This window comes from Coloeus monedula, assembly GCF_965178545.1.
Source record: "Coloeus monedula genome assembly, chromosome: 4".
In the NCBI taxonomy this organism is placed as follows: domain Eukaryota; kingdom Metazoa; phylum Chordata; class Aves; order Passeriformes; family Corvidae; genus Coloeus; species Coloeus monedula.
In genome coordinates, this window is record NC_138784.1 from 42,371,021 (window position 1) to 42,395,407 (window position 24,387).

The 24,387-nt window shown below is 39.6% G+C and overlaps 1 protein-coding gene across 1 annotated transcript in view; it reads left to right on the forward strand.

Annotated features, from left to right (window-relative positions):
* GRIP1 (glutamate receptor interacting protein 1) overlaps nucleotides 1–24,387 on the forward strand; it is a gene marked incomplete at both ends in the record, with an annotated part of 221,262 nt that overhangs the window by 132,558 nt on the left and 64,317 nt on the right. Inside the window, 5 exons of the mRNA XM_082280305.1 lie at nucleotides 6,738–6,873; nucleotides 7,829–7,974; nucleotides 11,493–11,576; nucleotides 12,428–12,503; nucleotides 13,850–13,995. Coding sequence (XP_082136431.1) covers nucleotides 6,738–6,873; nucleotides 7,829–7,974; nucleotides 11,493–11,576; nucleotides 12,428–12,503; nucleotides 13,850–13,995 — 588 coding nt within the window. The remainder of the gene's footprint in view (nucleotides 1–6,737; nucleotides 6,874–7,828; nucleotides 7,975–11,492; nucleotides 11,577–12,427; nucleotides 12,504–13,849; nucleotides 13,996–24,387) is intronic.

Sequence of the window (24,387 nt, forward strand, 5' to 3'; positions counted from 1 at the left end):
TAAAAGTATCTTTTTTGTAGGTAATAATACAAGAAAAGAAAAGGTTTTGTTGTTGTGATTTAACTAAATCTGGATATTCTTACAGTAATATATTAAAGTATTCAAATTTACTGAAGCCAAATGTTTTAATGGTTTATAATTTTTTTAATAATTTTTCCTCTAATTGAATTTCTCTGCTCAGGGATTATAAATAGAGAATAATTGTGTTTAGCCTGATATTTCCAGTCCTTGATGTAGAGCAAAAAAAAGTACAGAAAAAGAATTCAGAAGTGTTCACTGACAAAAATTCGTAATAGCCTCAGCTCTTAGAAGAATCAGATGCCATCATCTGTATTGAGATAACTCAAGTTGATCTCTTTGCACAGTATCTGTCAATGTCGTGAATAATTTTAGGCTGATAGTACTTGGTGTATTTGGGAGGATGTGGAGTACTAACATCTATTCTTGGCTTGTTTTCTGGCATTATTGTACAATTCAATACAAGAGAACAAAACAAAAAAACATGCTCAAAAACTCTTTCATTGTAGAATTTTTGCAAGCAGGACTATCCAGAGGACCCAAAAGCCTGTTGTCCCCTCACCAGCACTTGTCTGGCTTGAAAAAGCATCTAGACATGTGGCCCTCCATCTCCTGTTTTATATCTGTGCATATCTGCCACAGTTTGCCTGGAGAAACCTCTCTGCCTCTTACACTTTTCCCTCTAAGTTCAAAGCAGCCTTTGTCTGCATCCTCATGTGAAGCCATCCCTTGTAAGTTGACTTTACAGAGGTCATTCTTCTCTTTTCTGTGTGAGGCTGCTTTAATGTGAAAACTGATTTTACACCATGCCACACTTTTTAAAAATTTTCTGCAAATGTTCTGTACTGCTCCTGTCTACAAGGAGTGGATTCAGACACAAGCAGGATGTTCTACCTTGAGCTTGTGCCCTTGGTAGCACGGCCGTGCTGCTGCCAGTCCCAGAAGCACTGGGACTGCACTGTAGGCTGTGGAAGGCAAATGTTAAGCCCTGGGAAGGTAATAATGGTTTACTCCAGTCATTGTTCACTCCTGAAATGTAATTACTGAAGTTACTGTAGTGTGCATTGATAACTGTGTCATATATCAGGTGTTTCTTCCAATACTCCTCTGCTAAGAAATTGGTGAGGTTCTTTAATTAAGAATTAAGAGCCTTTTTTTGCCTGCAACTGGCTTTCTGGTGGTTATTTGATTTCAGGCTTGGGATATTTATATTAAATTCTGGTACTTTTGTTAGAAACAGAATTTCAAATATGAGGCTTACATTTGTGGTTAAATTGAAGACCACCTTTGCTGAATGTCTCAACTGGGATTTAGGGAGTGTTGGCTGCCAAGGATTCTGTGAATATGAAAAATATACCCAAAACCAAATAGCACAAGAGCTAAGACAGGCAACCAATGAACCCAGGTGTGAACTTTGCTGCTGTGTTGTGCAGGCCTGGTGTTTTCAGTGAGTTACGTGATCATGTCCTGGATATCACTGCTTGTGATGGATCATAAAATATCCTTATTTCCTTTTCTGTGTCATGCTAGGCAGACTTTTTCTAGTCTATAAGCACTGGTGAAAGGTATTTGGTTTTTAGGTAATATTTTTGCAATGGCAAAGTCATCTTGTAGATGCTCTTATAGCTGAAAAAAAAAAAAAAAAAAAGAAAAAGGTAAAAAGGAGATCATCTAATGACCTGTTCACAACCAGAACAGCTGTTGGTATAAACTGGATCTGTTTTAGACAGTTTTTTGCAAGCGTCTTAGCCTTACCTATCTCCTTTGCTTTCACTAAAAATGGCACAACATTTCACCTGTACATTTATACAGATTAACTTGGCTGCTGACCCAAGGCAGCCTGCATTGGCAGTGTTTTAAATTTACAGTCTTGTTGGTAACTGTGGTGTGTTGTGCCTTACAGATGTGCTCTGCTGCACCTCATACCAGTTTGTCTTCCACTGGGGGTTGCTGGGTTCTGAACTAGGACTGGTTTGGGGATTGTCCCTCCACAGACTGGAGGGGAGGCCACAGAGCAGGCTGTGACCAGCTTCATGTCTTCAGACTCTCTTCACTGATGTGCTTTTGTTTGCTTGTTTTTGATAGAAATTTAGGTGTTTAAAAGTTAGTGACAGCCAGTCAGGAAAAGGGCAACAAGGAATGGACTGTTCATCATCTCTTGACATTCCTCTTGTTACACTAAGAGAAATACGTGTACCCACAGGACTTGAAACACTGAGTAAATGTGATGTCTCCAGTATAACAAACTGCTGTCTTTTCCCTAAGAATTGACTTTATCTTTATGTGATTTCTTATTAAGCCATGAGATGCCAAGTGGGATGTAAAGCAAAGTGTTTTCTCTGCAGAATTTCTGCTGACGTACAAGAGGAAATCCATTCAAGGACAGCATTCACTATATTTTCAGCAAACTTACCAATTACTTATTAATTATATGTGGTTTTGGTAGGAAAATGTCAATAACAGCAATTTTTTTTTTTTTTTTTTTTTTACTTTTAGGTCCAGTTCCATTTATGCCCTGTTCCAGCTGCACTTAACACATTCACTAGGTGGAGAATAGAAGCAAGCACTTGAACTGATTGTGTAGATTTTAGACGTTTTTTGGGTTTTAAAATGACATTTTCACATTTCAATATCTGAATATGAAGGCAAATATTTTTGAGTTTTACTTTAATAAGTACTTACTAAGTACTTACTAAGATATAAAATTGTAGTAATATAGAAAATAAATGATAAAACTTTTCACTGAGAGTTCTCTCAGTTTTCAAATATTTTTCTGTGAAAAAATCTTTTCTGTCATCTAGTATTCACTTTTCTTTTTGATGAAGTGAATATATTCCAGGTCCTTAAGTCTCATGAGAATTTATTTTCCATGCTATTTATTAATTGAAAGATATTATTTACATACACTAAAAAGTAGAAAATGACAAAAAGTCTGCTCACATATAAAATACTATGTTGCTATTATTCTTGAAGAAAAATTAATCATGGTATTTCTTTGTCTTTACCTACCTGCAAGTTGTTCCATGTATTCATCTTCTCACAGTAAGATTTACCCAGTCTTTTGAGCATCTGCTTATTTTTGAAGCTTTCTTGTGCTACATTGAGTATCCCTGTAGTCTTCCAGGCTGCAGGGCAGATCATAGTGTTAATGCACCAGCTGACCCAGCTGCCAGTCAGGCACATGCAGTCATGATATTGCAGCAGCAAGCCTGAGAGAAGCATCCAGACCAGGAATTTAGAAAACAGAAGCACTGTAATGTTTTCTTTAGAATTCAGCTGCTGTGTACCCTCCTTACAGAACTGGAGATCTAGAGTAAGCTCTTTGGAGCAGAAACCTTTCTTTTTCATCTCATGTCTGTCTGTGTGTACAAGTGTGCATATTTGTGCTCCCCTTGCCCAGCTATCTCCAAGATTCAGCACGATTCCTGAACCTCATACCAGAGGTAGGTGGATGACAAGAAAGTGTAGGGTGGCTGGTGCAGCATGGACAGGCATGTACCTGGGATTGTCCCTGCAACAGCAGGAAGCAATGGAAGTCCTGAGGCAGTGCCAAGACCCTCCATAGGCTGAGGGAAGGCAAATCCCAGGGTGGATTCATAAAATGTATGGAAATAACTTCTGTGCTTTCCCTTCTGATGCTGGCTATGCTAATATTATTAGCAGTGTGGGAGTACATGTAGGAAAGAACAGACTCCAGAGACTTCTAACTAATTAGGAGTTTGCTGGTTGGCATAAGTAATGAATTATGAGTGAGGTGATACATGAAGTAGTTTGCTTTTTTACCCTCAAATTGTAACATAGCATTCTCTTAACTAGGAAATAGAGACTGACCTTGCATTAGTTGGGGAATAGCACGTACAGATGCGGTTGGATTGGAAATGAAGTCCCAGGGTTGTTCTGATATTGGGCATTTCAGTAATACTCCAGTGGGATTAGTCTGTAATAATAATGCCAAAGCAATACAGATGAGTAAGCATGTCATATATAGCATTTTAAGAACAGTAATCATGTGCAATTTAAGAAAGCGAAGATGAAAAACAGAATGATGGGGGTATCGAATGGGCCTGGTTCAGAGCACTTCCAGGGATAACAGTCTCTTATAAGCAAAACCAGCTTAGGTAGTTTAATTTCTTCCTGATACGATTATGTACAACAAAAGCTACAAAATCCTTCAGTGCAGCGAACCTGATGAAACTGTTGTGCATGCCTAGATGACCTTATCTGTCAGTGTGCAATGAGCACTTCATACCACCCCTCCCTTACAGTGCTGGTGTATCCCTCCCTCCTGCCTACCAAGGAAGAGTGTCTAGAAGTCACTGTTTGGCAGAAGTAAACAGAAATTTGTCATACTAGATGGTGAGAAGGAACGAGCCTGGTCATCACTTTCCCATCCCAGTAGCTGAAGGGAATTGTATAGTTGTTAGCCTGCTTAAAATACTGCTTGGATCACCTGTTCCACATGGCACTTCAGGCAGCAGAGTATTGCCCAGCATTGGATTGCAGAGTCATGTAACCTATGTAAAAGATCAAAACACGACAGTATTATGCTATGGCAAAAGATTAGGCATTGCATTGCAGTGCAATGCATTCTTTATGTCCTGTGTATGCATTATGACAAAGTATTTGTTTAAAAAAATAAATCTTAGATAGTTCCTGAAAGCCAGATTGTACTACTGAGAATTAAAAAGGAAGGATTCAGTTTGGGAGGAGGGAAGAGAGGGTAATTTTCTTTGACTTCTGATGTCATGGTTGAGTAAACCCTGAATAAACATGTGTCACACACTGGCAGAGCACCTGAGGTTGCATCCTGGGTGCAAAAGTAAAGTATTTTTAGTTGCAGTAAGTACCGTGGCTAACTCTTGTATTCATTATGAATACTTACAGGTTTTTATAAAACTGAAAGCAGCATTTTGGTCCACAGCATGTCTACAGCTATGCACCATGTCTACATGTTCAGAAGCAGGTAATCACATCTGTTCTTTCTGAACTGTCAAAAAGGCCAGATGTGAGCAAACATTATGGAAGCTCAGCAGCTTCCAGATGGTACCAAATGGTGGTTTTGGTGTCAGCCAAGTTGGAGAATGCACTGGTTAGCTATGCTATTGTCTGCTTCTGACAACCTGTGCGGCTGAATGCATTGCAGAATTTTGTTGTAGTAGAAGCTTTATAAGCATAGAAGAATTCTTGTCCAGGCATATAAGTCATGCTATATAATGGTAAAAATGTGAATAACTGAAGTGAGGTCGTCATCAGCTAGAATAGATAGAAGAGCCCGTCAGCCACCTTGGAAAGAGCACAGGAGCAGAGGATGATGCCACCTCAGAAAAAGATTCCTATTAGAAGTACTACCAGTGATTACAGGCCTGTGCACCAGGACTGGAGTCTCTTCTGAGTGATTTCCTCTGTCTGCCACCATTTCCTCAAATACAGAGGTAGTGGTGGTGGCTTGGCAATTCTTGGCAGTTCAGGGCAGCAGTTCTTCATCGTAAGGTGAAATGTATTAAATCATCTCCTCAGTCATGTGGAATGACCTTGATAGAGTCTTGTTGCTTTTTATATAGTGCTACCTCTACACTTACTGGTGAACATTTGAATATATACAAGGACCTTGCTTGGTTTTTGGGTGACTTTTCATCTTTACATCTCATGCTGCAACAGCAAACTTGCTAGTGCAGTGCAGACATACTGTTTGTTTGCAGTGCATATATGATGTTTGTATCTGATCAATTCACCTAAAAGCTGCACTGAAAAGGATGGTCCTGAGATGGATTATCCTTCTAGGATTTTAGTGGATCTTTAGGATTTCATCTATTTTTCCAGAATACCTGGGCAGCTGGTGGTTTTACTAGATCTTCCCTGACTGGAAACAGTGGACATGTGGCTTTCCAGAGAGTTGCAGTCCTGCTGAAACTATGCATACGTAGATTACCTTGTCCACCCATGTGCAATAAGGATATCTCTTTTTGAAAGTTTCAGGCTTTTTGTTGCATGTGACCTGCCTTTGTTGAGGTCTGTGGAATTAACTTACCATTTTCCAAGAATGGCGAAACTGCAGAAGAGAGGGTGTTTTAGCATGTGAGGGAAATTTTATTAACACTTAATGACTGTGAAAGCCCTTCACTTACTTTATACCCGTTCCACAGAGATTGCAGAGAGTTGCAGTGGAACTATATTTATGTAAGAATAAGGAATAAAACTGTTAAGATCTGATGTATCTCTGCCTGCATTCTTGTTATGTTCAATTGTTTCTGTTAACACTGACATCTGATAGTGGCCTCAAAGTGAGTCTGAACCTAAAATTATAGTTTTGTTCTATCATTGTGTGTTTTAGCCTTCTATTTAATCAGTTGAACTGCATTATAAAACACAGAGGTCAGAGGGAGAGAGCAGAAAATGAGAAAAGACAGCTTTTTTAAAATGTGAAACAAGTACCTTTAGTTATAAGTGTTCCCAGACTTCATATTTATGGGCTCTGTATAGTATACTAGCACATTGGTGTAGTTTTTAATAACCTTTTACAGAACATATGGCTCAAGATTTATCTATATGCAGAGCCTTGTGGACAGAACTTGTGAATTGCAACATAAAAAACCTCCAGATGTACATGTTATTTCTTATTAACACAAAGTGATTTTCTTGGGAAAAAGGTGATATACTAGAAAGGCAACATCTGTGTTACTACTTAAATTTTAATAATGTGAATAATTTTCTTTCAACAGAGGAATTCAAGGGCTCAACAATAGTTGAATTAATGAAAAAAGAAGGCACCACCCTAGGGCTCACAGTATCGGGTGGTATCGACAAGGATGGGAAACCAAGAGTATCTAACCTTCGTCAAGGAGGAATCGCTGCTAGGTAACCACATCTCAAGCTACAAAATGCATTATACGATGTGATTGTTTCAGAAATATGTGCTGCATCAGAAAGGTCACCTAAAAAATATGTGACTGATGCATCTATAATGGCAGCCTGTCACACTGAAGAACCTCAGAGGGAAATGGCAACAGCTGGTCCTTCTTTTTGCTCAAGGCTACCTTGATAAAAACTAGAAATACCAGTGAGATCTTTGAAAGTTGTCATAATCCTCATGAGATTTTTTCTAAATTTTGTATGTTTTATTTCTCTATTTTTTTATCTTTGAACAAAAACTTGAGTGAAGTAGCAAAACATACTGAGGGGAAAAAAAACCAAAATGGAAAAACAAATGAGAGTGCTGCCATAATTTAATTTTTTTTTTAACTCTTCATTAGATAGCTCTGAGATTAAAAAGCCTCTAAAGTCATAGGTACCTTGCTTACTACTACAGTGGAAAGAAAAAAAGCTGTTAATCATGAGTGAGACAAGTCAAAAGATGAGGGTTGAGATAAATCGTCCCAAGTAACTGAGCAGAACTTATGCTTTTGGGCTGCGGCCCATCTCCTGTTGATGTTATGTTAGCTGTGGTTGCAACCAATGTCCAAAAAAAAAAAAAAATTGGTTTTGGACATTTCCCAAAGAGAGAGACAAGGATGGGGCCATGAAGAAGATGACTTCCCAGATCCTATGCCCAAACCAGTCAAATCATCCAACTAATTTATTGTGCAGCTGGTTTTGTACCTCAGGAATGAATAATGCAACAATGTGCTTTTAATATTTAACAAGCTAGAGTAGATTTAGATCTTAAAATGCCACTTTCTGTTAGAAATATGAACTCGTTTTAATCTAGATTAATAGAAGAAATATTTCTTACAATCACTACGAAGTAGTTTAAAGGATTTAGGTTGGTCCAGGAGATCTGTCTTTCACAAAAGGAATATATACTTTTCCTTAGGAGTGACCAGCTGGATGTAGGGGACTACATCAAATCTGTGAATGGAATCAACCTGACCAAATTTCGCCATGATGAGATCATCAGCCTGCTCAAGAATGTTGGTGAAAGGGTTGTGTTAGAAGTGGAATATGAGCTGCCTCCAGTCTGTAAGTAATTTCAGAGCAAACTGAAAACCTATGCAGAATAGCAGACGTAGTCAGCAGTGAGATGGGCATGGTTGGTGACAGTCATTTTGGTAGTGGTTGTTTTTTAATTTTCTATTTTTAATTTTATTTTTTCCTGTGGCTTATCACAGAGCATTGAAGCAGTGCAAAAGAACTGGCAGTACAGAGGGATGCTCTCAGATGTTTTAGAAGCAGAATCCCACCAACAACAGAGCAGAGTTATCAATCTCCACTTTTTGTTGGTTTGTGGTTTTCTGGGGGTGAGGGTTGTTTTTTGTTTGGTTGGTTTGGGTTGTTTGGTTTGGGTTTTGTTTTGGGGATTTTTGTTTGCTTCTTTGCACTTTTGAATACTGGAAATTAGATTAAGTAGATTCCAGGGCAACCAAATCTTTCTCTTTACCAGAAGATCTTCTGAGATGAGACCAGTGAGTATTTGCTAGTCCTGCCTCTGCTTTTTCCTTCTTTCTCTCCACTTGCAACACCATCCCTCTCTCCCAGGTGAACATCCTTTGGGACTTCTCCAGTCTTTTCTGACACCACTTTTAGGCAAAATTTCATTTCTAGAGCAAAAGACAGAGTGGGGTAGGCCATGAGGATACATGAACTTGCAAGAATTGTGTGATTGAAACAAGGACTTCTCACTGAGCAGGATTTTCTTCAAAATACGAGTTTATGCTCACATCAAAGTTACAGAGTGCTACTGAATGCTTCCCTTGCCTCTCCTTTGCTCTGTCTGTGCTTGTGTCTGTAACAGTGTGTCTGTAGGAGAAGATCAGTGTGAATCAAGTCTATCAGGTATGAAGTGGAAGCCAGAGGAACAGTGAGTTGGAAACCTGGGACCTAAAGTGAAGGAGTGTCAGGGGTCTGGCTGGCACCGAGGGGCTGCACCAGGCACACCCTTGAAAGAGTGTGTGTTCATTCATACTGCTCACTGGAGGGCAGAAGATGTGCTTTCCTGGTGTTTGGCCAGAAAAATCTCAGGTGCCAACTGGGAAGCTCTCGTCTCCTTAAAGTTTCCGTGCAATAGAATCCAAAAAAATCCATCACTGTCCTTGGTGCTCAGAAGCTGATGAACTTCCCCACAGCTTTCTAGCAGCTGGGGGTTAGTCTAGTTACATATTTGGTTGTTTTTAGGACCTCCTGACAAGCATGTTGAAAATTTTGAGTGTCCTGTGTCTACTAGTGTTTGCATGTGCTGAAGGAACTTCATATTCTGAAGCACAGTATCTGAATTAATCAGCTGAGTTCAGCATTACTTTGCTGCGGATGTAATTGTTTTACCGGCATTATTTGTTTTGCATTTATTCAACTGGGCTTTCTTTTGTTTTCATCCTCTTTTAGCATATGTGCCGCTCTTGTCCACTGAGACTGGATTTTCAGGTGCTAAATTACAGCAGCATTTGTAACTTATTTCTTTAAGTCCTTGGAATTTCCAGCCTCTTCATACAAGCACAGATAATAAAGTTGGAGATAATTAGCAGTCTAGTTGTTTCCATGAACTACCAGTGAGCAAGCTAAACACACTGCATTTGTCATACACGTACGTTTTCCAGTAAGTCATGGAGAAGTCCTGGCACTTCCTTCCTGGCCCCTTACATAATGAAATTCTACTGTTGTTCCCGTGCTTGCTCCCTCAGAGAGAGGACTGTCATAGTTTCAGAGCTGGGAAATGTCAATTGTTTAATAATGACGGATTCAATTTGGCTGAGCACTGGTAATCCCACTCTGCTTAGTGCTTCCTTCCATGTTTGAAGTGTTCACAGCAGGAGCATCCAGCTGCTATTTTCAGCATGAGCCACCTCAGTGTCTAAAACTAGAAGGTGAGCAGTGCCTGTCTCGTGTCTGCCTTTTGCTGTGGGTAAGAGTTAAGGAGTTCTTTGCCACAGCGGGCTGGGGTGCAAGGACAGCCACCTGAGTGGCTGTTCCCAAGTGGAAGGACGCTGCTGCCATTCCTCACTGCTGAGCTGCTGGTTTCACCTCCCCCCTTGGAGGTTACAGGCCACACCAAACAAATGAGGAAGTGTGGATTCATCATGAGCTACACACAAGGCCACTTTCTGTCAATAGGAATGAAGTCAACAGTTGTCTTCCTCATAATTCATATTTTTTTAGTCAGTAAAATGTTTCTAACTAAAAGGAGAACAACCACATGGACTCAGTTACACAGTTGTCATCTTCAAGCTGTAGCAGGAATTACTACAGCACAGAGCAGTGCTCTGGGGGGCCATCTTTCACCTGTTTTCCTAAGGAAATGAGATTTATGTGGTTTCATTGGGTGGTTCTCCTGGTCCCCTTCAGTAACTTTTTTAATAGGGACTGAAAAACTCCCAAAAAAGTACATTACAGTACATCTCCTAGAAGTAAACACTTGAGTGAGTTGTGAGCAGGGGAGCCCTGAGAGAGAGAGAGAGGCAGAGAGCGCTGAGGGGGCTCTGCTCTTCCTGGTGCCTTTCATGATTGGCAGCACATGCAGGGTAACCTATGGCATCCATTGCCCCCTCTGGGTATCCTGACAGGGAAACTCTGATTGTTGCAGGCAGGAACATTAAATGACACATGTTTTCATTAGTTCTGCCGCTCATGGAGCATGTATTTTATAGAGCTGGATTGGTTTGGTTTTGATTTTTTTTAAATTTTATGTGTGTTTGTACTGTTTGCAGTATTTGACTGGAAGGTGGGAAGTGTGAGTGTGTGTGATTTTGCACAGAGTCCTTTTCCCATTGGAAAAGAGAGTTCTTAGACCCTGCTGAAGTTTTTCCTGTAAAAGCTAATAGTAGACTGTCTGCTGGCCTCTTAACAGCAGTGATTTCGAATTCTGTAAAGTGGATTACCACACCCAAATGCATTGGTCTGTGCATTAAGGTTCTCACCTCCTACTCCAGCTGTACACCAATTCTCTAGTACTTCCAGAGAAAATACTGACTCAACTAGAAGCCAAAGAGCTTTTTTACTAACTTGCCAATTTTGAGGGAGCATGCTACATTTTGAAAAAGAAAAAAAATCCTTATGATAACAAAATGCATTATGCATTTTAATCTAGTAGCCTGAAATCAGAGAAACACCCCAAAAATCTTGATTGTCTTTCTCTAAGAGACAAAAGTAAATGTATTCATAGCTAAACAACAAGCTCGATAGTTACTCTTAAGAATTTCATGTCATTTTTGTCTCACTGTGTATTTCCGTATTTTCTAGCACTCTTCTGTAAGTATAAAAAATGCAAAATTATACCATAATTTAAACAGTAATAGTCAAATTCCTCACCTGTTATATGCATCGATGTCTTTTTTGCAAACCGTTGTCACTCTGCAAAATGTCTGGCCCAAAATTCTCTCAAAAAGGGGATGAGTTCTATTTAATTACAGGTCTTCAGTCTGACTGTTCTGTAATTGAGTCTTTCCAATTGTATGACCCAATATCTATCTTAAATTGGAAAAGGTGTAAATCTGTGTGTATAATTAGAAAAACAATAACAGTTAAGGTTTGGATTCTTTTTCTTTTAGCTGTACAAGGATCAGGTCTCATCTTTAGAACTGTGGAAGTTACTTTACATAAAGAGGGGAACACTTTTGGATTTGTAATAAGAGGTGAGTTATTGTTGAATTTGAACTCTGTATTTTCTTATTTTAAAAAAAAAGTGATAAGTTTTTATAGCACTCAGAAATATGTCAAGATTTATGCCTTACAGTTTGTAAAAATCCATGTGTTACATTTTCCATATCCTCATGTATTGCTTTGATGAGCTGCTCTAATTTTTGTTTATGGAAGAACCTTAAATAATCAACTATGCCAAGGAAACATGACAAACTCTGGTCACGTAAGACCAGATTCTGCTACCACTGAAATCAGCAGGAGGATCATAGCTCTTAAAAAAAAATTTACATATAGTATTTGTATCTATTAGGCATGAAATCTGATTAATCCTGCTGGTAGTCTGAATTGTACAACTAAAACATTCTCACTGACCTGGAGAACAGAAGATGCAGCTGTTGATTAATATACCTCAATGATGAATGATTATTTTCTTCAAGGAAAAACCTCTTTTTTATTTAATACTTAAATTTCTTAGTGGTCACTCGTTATTCTGAGTATACATAAGGTATAGATTGTTTTTTTTCTCTGTGCTTCAAACATTGCAGAACAATAAGTGTTCACACTGAGATCACATTTTTGGAGTAAAGGTTCTAAGAAAAAATAAACATTTATTAAGAATCCCTCCATAGAAATGTTTTTAAAGATTCATCTATACATAGAGTAAGTTGATTTTATTTAACGTAAAATTCAGTGGAAGGTCATATTAATGGCTTGGCCATTTTTTTTATCTTTTTAGCCCATCTGTAAAGGTGCATGCTGCAAGCTGTAGGCTTGCCTTTTGGAAATGAGCTTTCATAAAAAGCATAAAATGAAGGTGTACTTTCTCTCACTTTTTCCTTTCTAGGTGGAGCACACGATGACAGAAATAAATCTCGTCCTGTTGTAATAACATGTGTCAGACCTGGAGGGCCTGCTGACAGGTACAATTCATCTTTCTCTGGAGTTCATGTAAAAGAGAAATGGAGAAAGGTGAATTATTTGGGACAGAAGTTAAGATTTTGAGTGAAATATATGTACTAAATACAGTCCTTTGAAATTCATGGGTTTGTCTTTAATTGTTGTAATAAAAGTAACAACTGCAGCAATAGTAATGGGCAACCACAGAGGCTCAGCACGTTATGGTACGTGTGAACTTCAATTTAGAATCTTGCACCTAAAATAATTGGGATAAATTCCTGCAGTAGGTCAGAGCACATTTTTTTTGCATTCTTCAGACAGCTGATGTAGCTCTTAATTACGCTTTTTATACTCTAACACCACAGTCTTTTTCTCTTGGGGTTCAGAGTTATACTGTCACATGTTTGAGTGTTGTATTATATTCTTCTGTTATGATGTTTGTACATATCTGCATGTGAGGTCACACATAACTTTACCTAGAAAACTTCTGAGTAGAGAATCATGTTTTGGCCATATTTGTATATAATACTATTTTGTATCTATATAAAGAAAGAATATTCACTTTATGTACAAACTGTATTTTCAAAAATGGCATTTGTGTCCTTAAACCATTAGACAAACTGAAAGGGCAGTTTCTTTAAAGCAGATTGATGTCTGTAGCCTATGCTGACATTTTTGACCTTGGAAACATTAACTGAGAAGAAAATGTTTCAAGAGAGCATTTCTTTTGTTCCCTCACCTTCTTCTCTCCCTCATCCCCTGGTTTCCTTGTTTTTCTCCACAATTCTTAAGCTGACAGTGTTAGTATTTCATTTTCTGTTATAATTCTGAATAGGTTATGAGATATGCCTAGGAGACAGTGTTTTAGATTTAGAGCTGAATTACTTCTAGGTAGGAAGAAAGGAAAAATGGAATTATGCAAGGAAAAGATATTTTTAAAGAAAATCTATAAATGGGCATTCATACTTTGCAATCTGTTTGGGCACCCATGTGTTTGCACCTTATGTTTATTTTTAAGAAAATATTGGAGGAAGATGTGTTTATTATATATGTATGAAAAAAGAGTTGTGTGGATAAGGCAGAAAGAAAGCATATGTTGAGCAGAAGCTATACTTAGTTGCAATTTAGTGCGGCTTGATTATTTCACTGTGTGGTAAGCTGTTTTCCAGTCACTGACTTTCCAATTAAAGCAATTTCCTTTCCACTGCGCCCTCTGATCATTCTCACTGTCAAAGTAAATGTTAAATGTTAAGGAAAGAGGGATGGATGTCAGGGAAGGTGCAAGAGAATCGTTTTGCATAAAAATGATATTATCTCCAAATCAATTTATCTTACACTAACAAAGATCATTCCTTTATTCTCCCTTCAGAGAGGGCACAATCAAACCTGGGGACAGGCTGCTGAGTGTTGATGGAATCCGACTGTTGGGAACAACACATGCTGAAGCCATGAGTATTCTCAAACAATGCGGACAGGAGGCGACTCTGCTGGTTGAATATGATGTCTCAGTGATGGGTAGGTCGTGGGATAGGAAGTGGGGCTGTAATACTGGCTGTAATCTGTGTACATTACATCACTGTAATCTGTGATGTTTTGCTGCCTGTTCTTCATGAGCGACCTGTTATGCTCCTAGTAGCGCTGCTATTCCCTTCTGCATCGTGTCATTAATCTTGGGTTCATAAGGAGGTGAGCAGTATTTTACTGTAATTTAGCATTCTGACGTTTCGTGGTTCATAGGCTGAAACCATAGTGTGGATTCTAGCAAAGTAACTTTTCCAGTGACTAGTTTATAATAAAGGTTAATGAACTGTAATAATTTCTGTGTCACATGAAAGAGGGGAATACTTGATCTAACAAGAATTCTTTTGCCTTTTGCCAGTGCTGCTAGTTGGACAAGACATAATTAAAAAGTTACAAGACTTCCACATAGAAAAGAATACGGAAGAGAAAATTTGTTATGAAGTACAGAGGTGGCAAATCATGGTGTGAAAAATGAGCTTACATGTTATACAAACTTTGATTGAACTCACTGAAAATATGGAAGGTTGTTTTGGGAAGTCAAGTAGACCAGATGATTTTTAACAAGAGATTTGAAATTGACTTGTTTCCATTTGTTTTGGAAACTGTCACATCCCCTCAATTTTTTCAAGATACAGAAAATTCATAGCAGCAAGAAATAGAAATACTCACCAGTCAGACTGCAATATTTCTTGTCTGTCTGGGGATTTTTCGCTTCTTTTTCTGCTCGGTTCCACAGTCAGGTTTCTAGCCTAGCAGTAAAGCAGCCTCCTAGGGATTTGTGAAATAGCACTGTCAAAATTCGAAGCCTTGGAAATAATTAATACTGAAAAGAATAATGTCAGAATTTGCTTATTCTGGAACAGCCCTCTTTATTCTTCTCTGAGACACAGATTTATCTTTATTATTACAATATATGTCTCTGTTTACTTAACTGTCAAGAATTGAACTGGCAGGTTTGTGTAGTGTCTGGCAGGACTGATGGACAGTTGTGCAGGTTCATGTCCAGAAAGGTGGAGACAGCTCAGATGAGCTCTAGCTTCTGAGGAGAACTAGAATTTAGGTGTTTTCATTTGTTTCTTCCTTTTCTTTGAAAGACGATGCGTGACCAAGCCCTGTCTATCATCACAGTTAAAACAATATTCTTTCTACACCACTTTTTCTAAAATGAACCCCTGGCTTTAGACAAAGTTGCCAGCGAACTTTCATTTCAGAGAAAACTCCCATCCCCATTTCCTTGTATACCCCAGGGGGAGAGTCAGCCTCCATTTCACTGACGATCTTTTAGATTTGCAGGTTTGTGGAAAGAGGAGACCACATGATGAAAAACTCTGTTGTGTCCTAAATTGCAGCTTGTTCAAGGCAGGAACCTTCTTTTCAGTGTTATCTGGACAGAGCTCAGTTCAGGAGGATACAGAACTTAGCTGCAAATTTCAGGCTTGTAACTGTAAAGGCAGCACCTAGCAATCAGTGTTTTCTCATGTCATTTTCTCTCTGAATAAACTCTCTTTTGTTCTCAGCAACAAATCTGGTTTTATCATTCCTGCCTTCCTGGCAATAAATGTGTTGTCCAGCGGAAATTAAAGGAGGTAGAAGAACCTGAGACTTGGGGAGTCAGAAAGAAAGAAGGAAAATGGAATCAAACACTGGGAAAACGTATGGAATGGTGGTACAGCAGAGGCTGCAATAAGAAATAAGGAGGGAAGCAGCAGACTGTCTTTCTAATGCATTGTGATTTTTTTAGATATTACCTAGCCCCCAGTAGATTTTGGGTTTTTTCCAATTTGCATGCCCTGCATAGTATTTTAGCAGTGGTGTGAACAAAAGATTTTGTTGGGAAGCTCTCTTGCACAGTTAGGTTACAACCATGGTGCAAAGGCTGAAAGTCATTCATCCTAATCCATTGAATCCTGGCCCAGGAAACCTTTGCTGATTTGAATCTTCTCTTAGTTCTGCTCAAGAGCAGGAATGTCAAAGTTGGGAGTAGTGTGAAAGAGAGAATACAAGCCATGAAGAGAAATTTAAGAATTAAAGAAGTACTACTCTTTTTCCCAACTCTTGTGTTACCCATAAACTGTTTGTAATGCTATCTAAGGTTTGATGTGAATTTGAAAATTGGCTAAAACAAAGGAAGAGCATTGGGTAAGGTGACTTATCAATAACTGATGCTTGACAATAGACTAGTAGGTTAGCCTGCTTGGAGGGGGTAGAAACAATCCAAAAGTTACATAGACATCTAGTGTATTCTGTAGGGTCCTCCTAGTATAAGCTTTCAGTAGAATATATTACTCCTAGAGATAAAATTGTAGCATTATTTGCTTTAATACCTTCTCTTCTGTTAGTGGATGGTTATATCCTGTAAAGTAGCATTGCATGTGGCCAGAACTGGAAAGAGCCATAAAATACATTCTGAAAGCATGAAATTGGAACTTGATTTGAAATGGTTTTACTAGATGAAGAAAATAATCCTGAACTATTTTTCAGCTACACTCCTGTAGTGTGTAACTGACTTTTCTTACTCCTGTAAGCATAAGCTGTTTTAAAGGTGCTGTGTTTCTCAAAGTTTAGTTCCTTCAGCTGAAGTCTTCAAGAGGTCACTTGGGAAGCTTGTTCATTTTATTGGTTCTGGAACCTAGACAAACTGGAGTAGAAAAAGCATCAAGGGGTTCTGTGCAGGGTAATCAAGTGTGTATATAATGCAGGAGAAGTGGCTGTTTCTGTTGAACTCTCTGTGGTTACACCTGTGCTTGCTTAAATAGATCCTGAAGACTCCTGCTCAGCTGGATCCTAGGAAATAAACTTGTCAATTCAGCTTCTTGGAAGAGATTTTTTTTTTTTAAACTCTGCTGAAAATATTTCCAGGTTGGTGTGTGGAGTGTACTGCTGTGTAGTTTCAAAGAGAGTTTGACATAGCAGGCGTTGGAAAATACCAAGATAATCCCTGAAGAAAACTGGAAAACTTAGTTTCTGAGAAAGTATTTTATAATGTGATTAAAGTTACATTTGAAGTTGTAGAGGGTGCAGTCTTCCAAATGTCTTTCTGTTTTCCAAAACACATCCCCCAGTCTTGAAGCACTGTGATTGCTTACCTTTCTTGTTGATTTTAGAGGTAACTACCTGCATTTTTAAATTTTGTGATGCTTTAATAATGCAGCACTTCGGTGTTTGTGAAAGACATGGGTATGGGGACTCGCTCTACACAAAACTGTATAGAAGTAACATGATCTTTGTGGGCTTTATTACTTTTCTCTGTAATCCTTACACCTGAAGTGTCCAACCTTTCTGGTCGTGTGGATCACCTATTTTCGTCTAGTGGTAGGAGAGGTCTGAATAGTACAGCTCTCTGTGCCCTATGATTACACCTGTGACCTCATTTTGGGGAAGGGGAGAAGTAGAGGCAAGGTGGTAACTAGCAGTGACTTGCTGCCACTGTCAAGATAATTTTGCAACCTGAACCCTCTCCTGTGGCAGTCAAATAGAAAATACTAATTCCAGGCTATAAATTCAGGTTGGGGAGACTGAAATTCTCGCTGCTAGGCAGTGCTCAGGTGAAGTATCGTAATTAACTGCTCGCAGCTAGAGTTAGAGTGAGGGTGGGAATTAGAATGCAACACTAATAACAAGCTACAAACAAACACAGTGACCCTGTCTGAAACAAGAAATAAAAGTTTATCATTACACTGAAGCTGAGGAGATGCAGTTTCTCTTCAGGTTTTCAATGATCTGCCATGATGCCGCTGGGGCTCTGTGTTGTCTCTATAATTGGGGTTGCATCTGCTTGGGTAACCTTCATATTTTCTCTGAAAGGAAGCAATCAGACAAGTTCAAAGGGATTGGCTACCTTGAGGTTAAATTCTGGCCATTTTTATGTAACTAGTTCATAAATGGCTGCTGATGATCTTTTGAGCAACCTACTTTTTAAGTCTTGATGTTCCTGCTGGGGTAGTCTTTGAATCAAAGATAGTGTAGTTAAACAGAACTAACAGCTATTGCCAGAACTTTGGCACAAAAGGTAGCTTTTTTTAGTTGTTTGCACTTGTGAGACACAACGTCTTTCTCTCTTATGCCTTCAATGGGTGTTTGTTAGTTCAAACCCCTCTGTGGTGTTCAGGAGTGAAGGAACATATTGCATGTTCAAATTCCATATGTTTCTCTGGCTTCTTTAACAGTTCTTGCACTTACTTGAGCCAGAATAGATTTGCTAGAATGTGGCACCCTGTAAGTGCTCTATTTGAAATGGAAACAGTCAGCTTGGTTTTTGTTGCAAATCTACCAGAGTCACCCTGACACAGAACCACTCAATTTTAAATAGAGCAACGCCCTCAATTTTCTGAATTCAAATGTTAACACTGATAGAACTTTCTAGAAAGGGGATTATTGATTCAGACAACCTCATCCAAGGCTTTTACCTCTTTAAGTTCACCCATTAAAATAAGCTAATTCATTAGTTAATTAATGCTGTAATGATCTTATGGAAGTTTATTTAAAGAAATCTGCCTCACCTTTTAGCAATTCTGCCTGGCAAGAAGAGCACTAGGGAGAGAAAATTTGCACAGTTTAAAGATCAGGTGACATAATCTGTGGTCTAGTGTAGACTTTGAGTAATTTGTGGAAGGTGAGAAATAGAGGAGAAAAAAGAACTTACGGGCTGCCCCTTAAGCTTCATAAAGCAGTATCACTCAAGGGCATTCAGAGCTGTGGAGACTCTCAAAAGCTAGAGGTTTTACAAGCCCAAAGGAACAGGAGCCCCAGAGACTCCAAGGACTGACTTAAGATCTTCATAAGCCTTCTAAGTGTTGCAAGACCTTGAAAGCTGAGTGAAGTCAGGAACCCTGTAGGATTCCACTCTTCTTTTTTCTTTCTGATTCTTTACAAACTTAAAATTAACATTTCCTTTGTCTCTTACAGGGTTTTGACAGAACAGACAGGTAGCATATTCTAGCATTTGACTGCAACTGCAGGTCTCCTGGCTATCACAGGCCAATAGATTTAGATCCCTTGATGTTCTAAGTATGAATTAGTTGCTTAAAACTTTGAAGAAGTTTTCTTCTCTTATGTTGCTTCAGAGACAGAACAAAAATTCATGTGCATAGCAAAGGTCATAGCAGCTGTATTACTTGAAACATTACTTTAAATACTTCTACACAAACACATACACAAGTTCTGTTGCAAGACAATGCTGGAAGTCAAAATGTTGAGCGTGCCAGTTGGGAAATGTCAGAAGTGAGACTGTCTGCTCTGCCAGTGTCCAGGTAGGTGTACATGCAGTACATCACAAGACCCACAGGAGAGATAATAACCTTTTTATGCAGCTATTCATTTTGAATTTTATTTCTGTCTCCAGTGTGTGACCACAGGCTTATTGAAGACACTGCCCAGATCCTTGTCTAAATGCAAAGTTATTAATTTCCTGGTGTTTTTTCCTGAGGCCCTAATCCTGCCACAGTTTGAGTGCTTCAGGCAATATGCAGATCTCAAGGAGAAAACCTTAGAGTCCCAAGGTCATTGTATTGGATCTTTCTTACAGCCGAAGATGACACAGACATCACTCTAACAGTTATAGAAATATCCACTCACAGATGTGTCACTAGGTAAAATACGTGGGATTTTTTGTCTCTCCTGGAGGCTAATGAGTGAGTCACATTCACTGAGCAGATACTTAAATCTATGTGTTATGGCACGTTAGTCTCCTCTTACTGTGCAGTTTACTTGTTTATCACACACACTGTGTTCTGCTGTTGGTGTCAGATGCCTGCAGCAGGGACACCAGTAAAAATTGACAGTCAGCCGTGGATATATACAATAAATAAGTTTTCTCTCTGTAGTGCTAGCAAGCTGTGCTGAGGCACTGGGAGGTGATTCAAGGCAGCCAGCACAGCTTCACCAAAGGGCAAGTCCTGCCTGACCAACCTATTGGGCTTCTATGACGGACTAACTATATCAGTGGACAGAGGAAGGGCTACAGATCTCATCTCTCTGGACTTGTGTAAAACTTTTGGTACAGTCTCCCACAATATCTTTTTCTCTAAACTGGAGAGAGATGGATTCTGTGGGTAGACTTTTGTTAGATGGATAAGGAATTGATTGGACAGTTGCATCTGGAGGGTAGTGGTCAATGGCTCAGAGTCCCAATGGGCAGTAAGTGATGAGTGGTGTCCCTTAGGTGACCTGTGCTATTTAATGTCTTCATTAATGACACAGACAAAAGGATCGAGTGCACCCTCAGCAAACTGGCCGGTGACACCGAGCTGAGTGGTGCAGTTCACACACCTGATGGATGGGATGCCATCCAGAGGGACCTGGACAAACTTGAGAAATGGGCCTGTGGGAATCTCATGAGGTTTAACAAGGCCAAGTGCAAGGTGCTGCACCTGGGTCAGGGCAACCCCTGGTATCAACACAGGCTGGGCATGAACAGATCAGAGCAGCCCTGCTGAGAAGGACTCGGGGGTGCTGGTGGAGGAGAGGCTGGACATGACCCGGCCATGGGCACTCACAGCCCACAGAGCCAAACGTGTCCTGGGCTGCATCCAAAGCAGCGTGGGCAGCAGGGCCAGGGAGGGGATTCCACCCCTCTGCTCTGCTCTGCTGAGACCCCACCTGGAGAGCTGCACCCAGCTCTGGGGTCCCAGCACAGGAAGGGCATCACCTGAGGGATCAAGTTCAGAGGAGGCCACCAAGATGATTGGAGGGATGGAGCACCTCTCCTGTGAGGGAAGGCTGAGAGAGTTGGGTTTGTTCAGCGTGAAAAAGAGAAGAGTTTAGGGTGACCTGCTTGTGGCTTTCCAGTACCTGAAGGGAGCCCACAAGAAAGATAGAGAGAGACTTGCTACAAAGGCTTGTAGTGACAGGACAAGGGGGAATGGCTTCAAACTGAAAGAAAGTAGGTTTAGATTAGATATAAGGAAGAAATCCTTCATTGTATGGGTAGTGAGGCCCTGGAGCGGGTTGCCCAGAGAAATAATGGCTGCCCCATCCCTGAAAGTGTCCAAGACCAGGCTGGATGGGACTCTGAGTGATCTGATCTTGTGGAAGGTATCCCTGCCCATGGTAGTAGGGTTGGAACTAGATGATCTTTAAAGTCCCTTCCAACCCAAGCCATTCTATGATTGTGTGATTTCAACTAGTGAAAGATACATATTTTGGGATATGACTTACCCTTGGCATGAGAAGCCTGAGGCTTGTGATTTTTTTCTGCTATCGAGTTTTCTGGCTTTCAGGACTGCTCTTTTACAATAGGAAGAATGGGTTATTCCTTTTAACCCTTTGTCTCTCATGCTGCTTTTAAATATGATGTGGAGACTTCACTTAGTGTCATCGTGAGCCTGTAAGATGGTTGATACCTATCAGTTGTTGATACCTATCAGGCATAAGTTCCTGCTTCCTTACTTGCTTTAATCTATTTATCTTCTTTAAAAGAAATATAAATACCTTTTAAACACCTCTTGAGATAAATGGGGTAGCATGGATACCTAGGGTAAATAGGCATTATGGTTTAAAAAAATCTAGCTTTTGGAGCTGGATTCAAATTCAAATTGAAATTCAAAATCCAGTTCTTGATTGATAAGTTTTTTGTGTGATCAAGAGATACAGCTGCTGGCTGTGATAGTGAAATAAAAATATGCTTGCAATTGGTGACCGATGCAGTTGGTCCCTTTCAGCCTTTACAGAAATTGTGACAGAAGGAGAATCTGATACTTAAAAGCAGCAGTCAGGTGCTCCCTCCATGTTACATAACCTTCTTTCCCTTGCAGTTCCCTCTTTATGCCTTATACACCTCCTACCCAACTCATTCACTGCTAGCTCCTCAAAACTTACTGTGCTTTCACCTATGGGTAGGAGATTTCTTCCATTGTGAGGACTGCTGAGCAGTGAAAGAGGTGTGGAATGGGCCTTGTAAGAAAACAGATTTCTCTTTCCAGTAAATGGTATCCCTGTGTTGCATAAGCAACTCTCAGTTTGTTGTTTACTAGTACCTGTGTAAGCTTACATCTTTAACAGTGTTGACACATTTTAATGTACCATTACCTAGGTTTGTCAGTCAGAAAAACTTCAAGCTTCTGGCATCTGTACCCAAATAGTTCCTCAAAAGAGTGACAGCCACTAAGCCCACCAGCCTGCTCTCCGTTAGCCGGGCTATCAGACCAGCTGTCCAGCACAGTGCACATGTGCTTCCTGGAGACCAGAGAAGTCTTGATACACACAAGTGACCTCAGGGTTTCGAAGGCATTTGCTGAAAGGGGAGAACAACTGCAAGGGTTCTGGACCCCGTGTTCTTTCCTGTCTGTTTCATGCAGGCATGATGCTTCTTTCCTCCATTCTTTGTTTTTATCTTGGTTCTGAGCTGCATTACTGTCTTTTTCCCAGTAGCTGCTTGATTTTCCTTTTCTCTGCTGACCTAGTTTGAGTTGTCTTTTCTAGAAGGTCCTAAATCCCAAACATGCTATTCCCTCTCCTTACAGCCTGGTTTTTTCTGCTGTCTTTTGCCAAGTAAGGCTTAGGTAATTTTCCAACACATCTCGCACTGCTGATTTCCCTCTGTTAAAGGCCCTTTGTTTCCATGCCTGTCCTTCTTCAGCCCTTTCTCTTGTCCCTGTCTCTTAGCAAACCACTCCCAAGTTTCTTGTTCTGCAGCTTCTTTTCAGATCAATAACCTGCTTACCTCAATTCCTCCCCTTCCTGCCCATAAAGTCCTTCTCCTCTCCTCTTCTTAGCTCTTCTCTTGATTCCCAGTGCCAGATCTGTTAGGTAGAGAAGACACATAGGGAACATGAATTTTCAGTATAAAGCCTACAGAATTTTCAGGGGGAGGGACAGGGGAGGTGTGGCAAACTATGGCTTTTCATAATGACCTGCTTCAGCTAAAATAACTAAGGGGAGAGAAAAAAGGTACAGTCTGAGAGAGGTAACCATCGTAAGAAAAATTCACACCAAATACTTGTACTGTGGCCAAGTTGCAAGTTACAAACAATTAAAAACAAGATGTTTTAGCCAGAAAAATATGATTTCAGTGATTCCCAAGTCTATTTGCCCTATAGAATTTTTTCTATTTTCTTTTCTCTGTCTGGTTGTGATTTGCTGCTGTAGTTTAATAGCCATCTTGCTAGTAGCTGATTACAGAAGGAAGGAGTTGTCATGTTTTACAAGGATTTCATAAATCTTACGGGTATTTCTTTCTTTACAAACTTCTTGGTCATCCCTAAAGAGAAATAAAAGGAGTTTAGCTGAACCATATAAGTTACAAATTACTCTAACAGGTCCAATTAAAATTTGTCTCAAGTGCTTTTGAAACTATGACCTCATTAAAAGCAGCTTAATAAACATTGCTTTGTATGGGAGAAAAAAACTGTAAAGGTGAAATGAAATGTCCCTGAAACAGAAAACTAGAGGTACAATTTAGGTGTGATAAATAACTAGGAAGGGGGAGGAGTTCCAATTTGTGTATGAAAATACTCTGTTTTACTTATTGGGTACTGAGAGTAATGGAAAAATTTGTCTTCAAAGACTTGTCAGGAAGGTGAAACCTGTATTTATATGCAGTTAATCTAAATAGTCTACAATTATAAGAAATCAATCTGATCTATCAAATGTATTTCAAGATGGGCATTCATTAAAGGAGACCTTTGCTCATCTATGTTAGTATCTCCTTACAAAGCACATGGTTTCAATATTTTAGATGCTAATTCAAGGGCTTGGATCCTCAAATGGAAGCAGTCTCTACCTATTAAAAATATGCTATTGTGCTTCTTTCTATAAGTAATTAAAGACAAATGATGGAAGGAGAAGATTATTGTAGTAATCTCTCCTGTCCACCATCCAGGCTTCAAGCAAGCAGAGCAAAGGAGTAAATAACCCTCACAGACACTTAGTGAAGGATGGGAAATAAAGGGTTGATCAAATCTTTCCACGTCCCATGAAGGCTATCCAGATATGCCGTGAAATGCAGCGTGAAAGAAATTGCCATCTCTACCACATGCTCTGACCTCTGGTCAGCTGGAAGTGGGTCAGTAAGTTGGCTTCTCTGTTACTTAGCATGCTGGTCGACAGAGACTATAGCAACAGGATAATGAGATATCCTGGCTTGTGCTGGTCTGAAAAAAAATTAAACGGAGCTGAAGTACTTAAATTCAGAGCGCAGAGGTGAAAGTTTTACAGAAATGGTGATAATTAAGTTCTGTGGAGATTAAAGGATCTTTTGTATGTGCCATGCAATTCAAAGCAAGAGAAACTCTGTAATCAGAAAAAAATCCAATTAAAAAAAAAATACAGCCCCAGATTTGTGTTAGTGCCATTGCAGTCATCTGAGAGACTAAGGAATAGGAGACAGATCTGATTTTCTTTATACTCAAGAGAATTTGTGCTGTAACGCCAGAACCTGTCTCTAAAAGG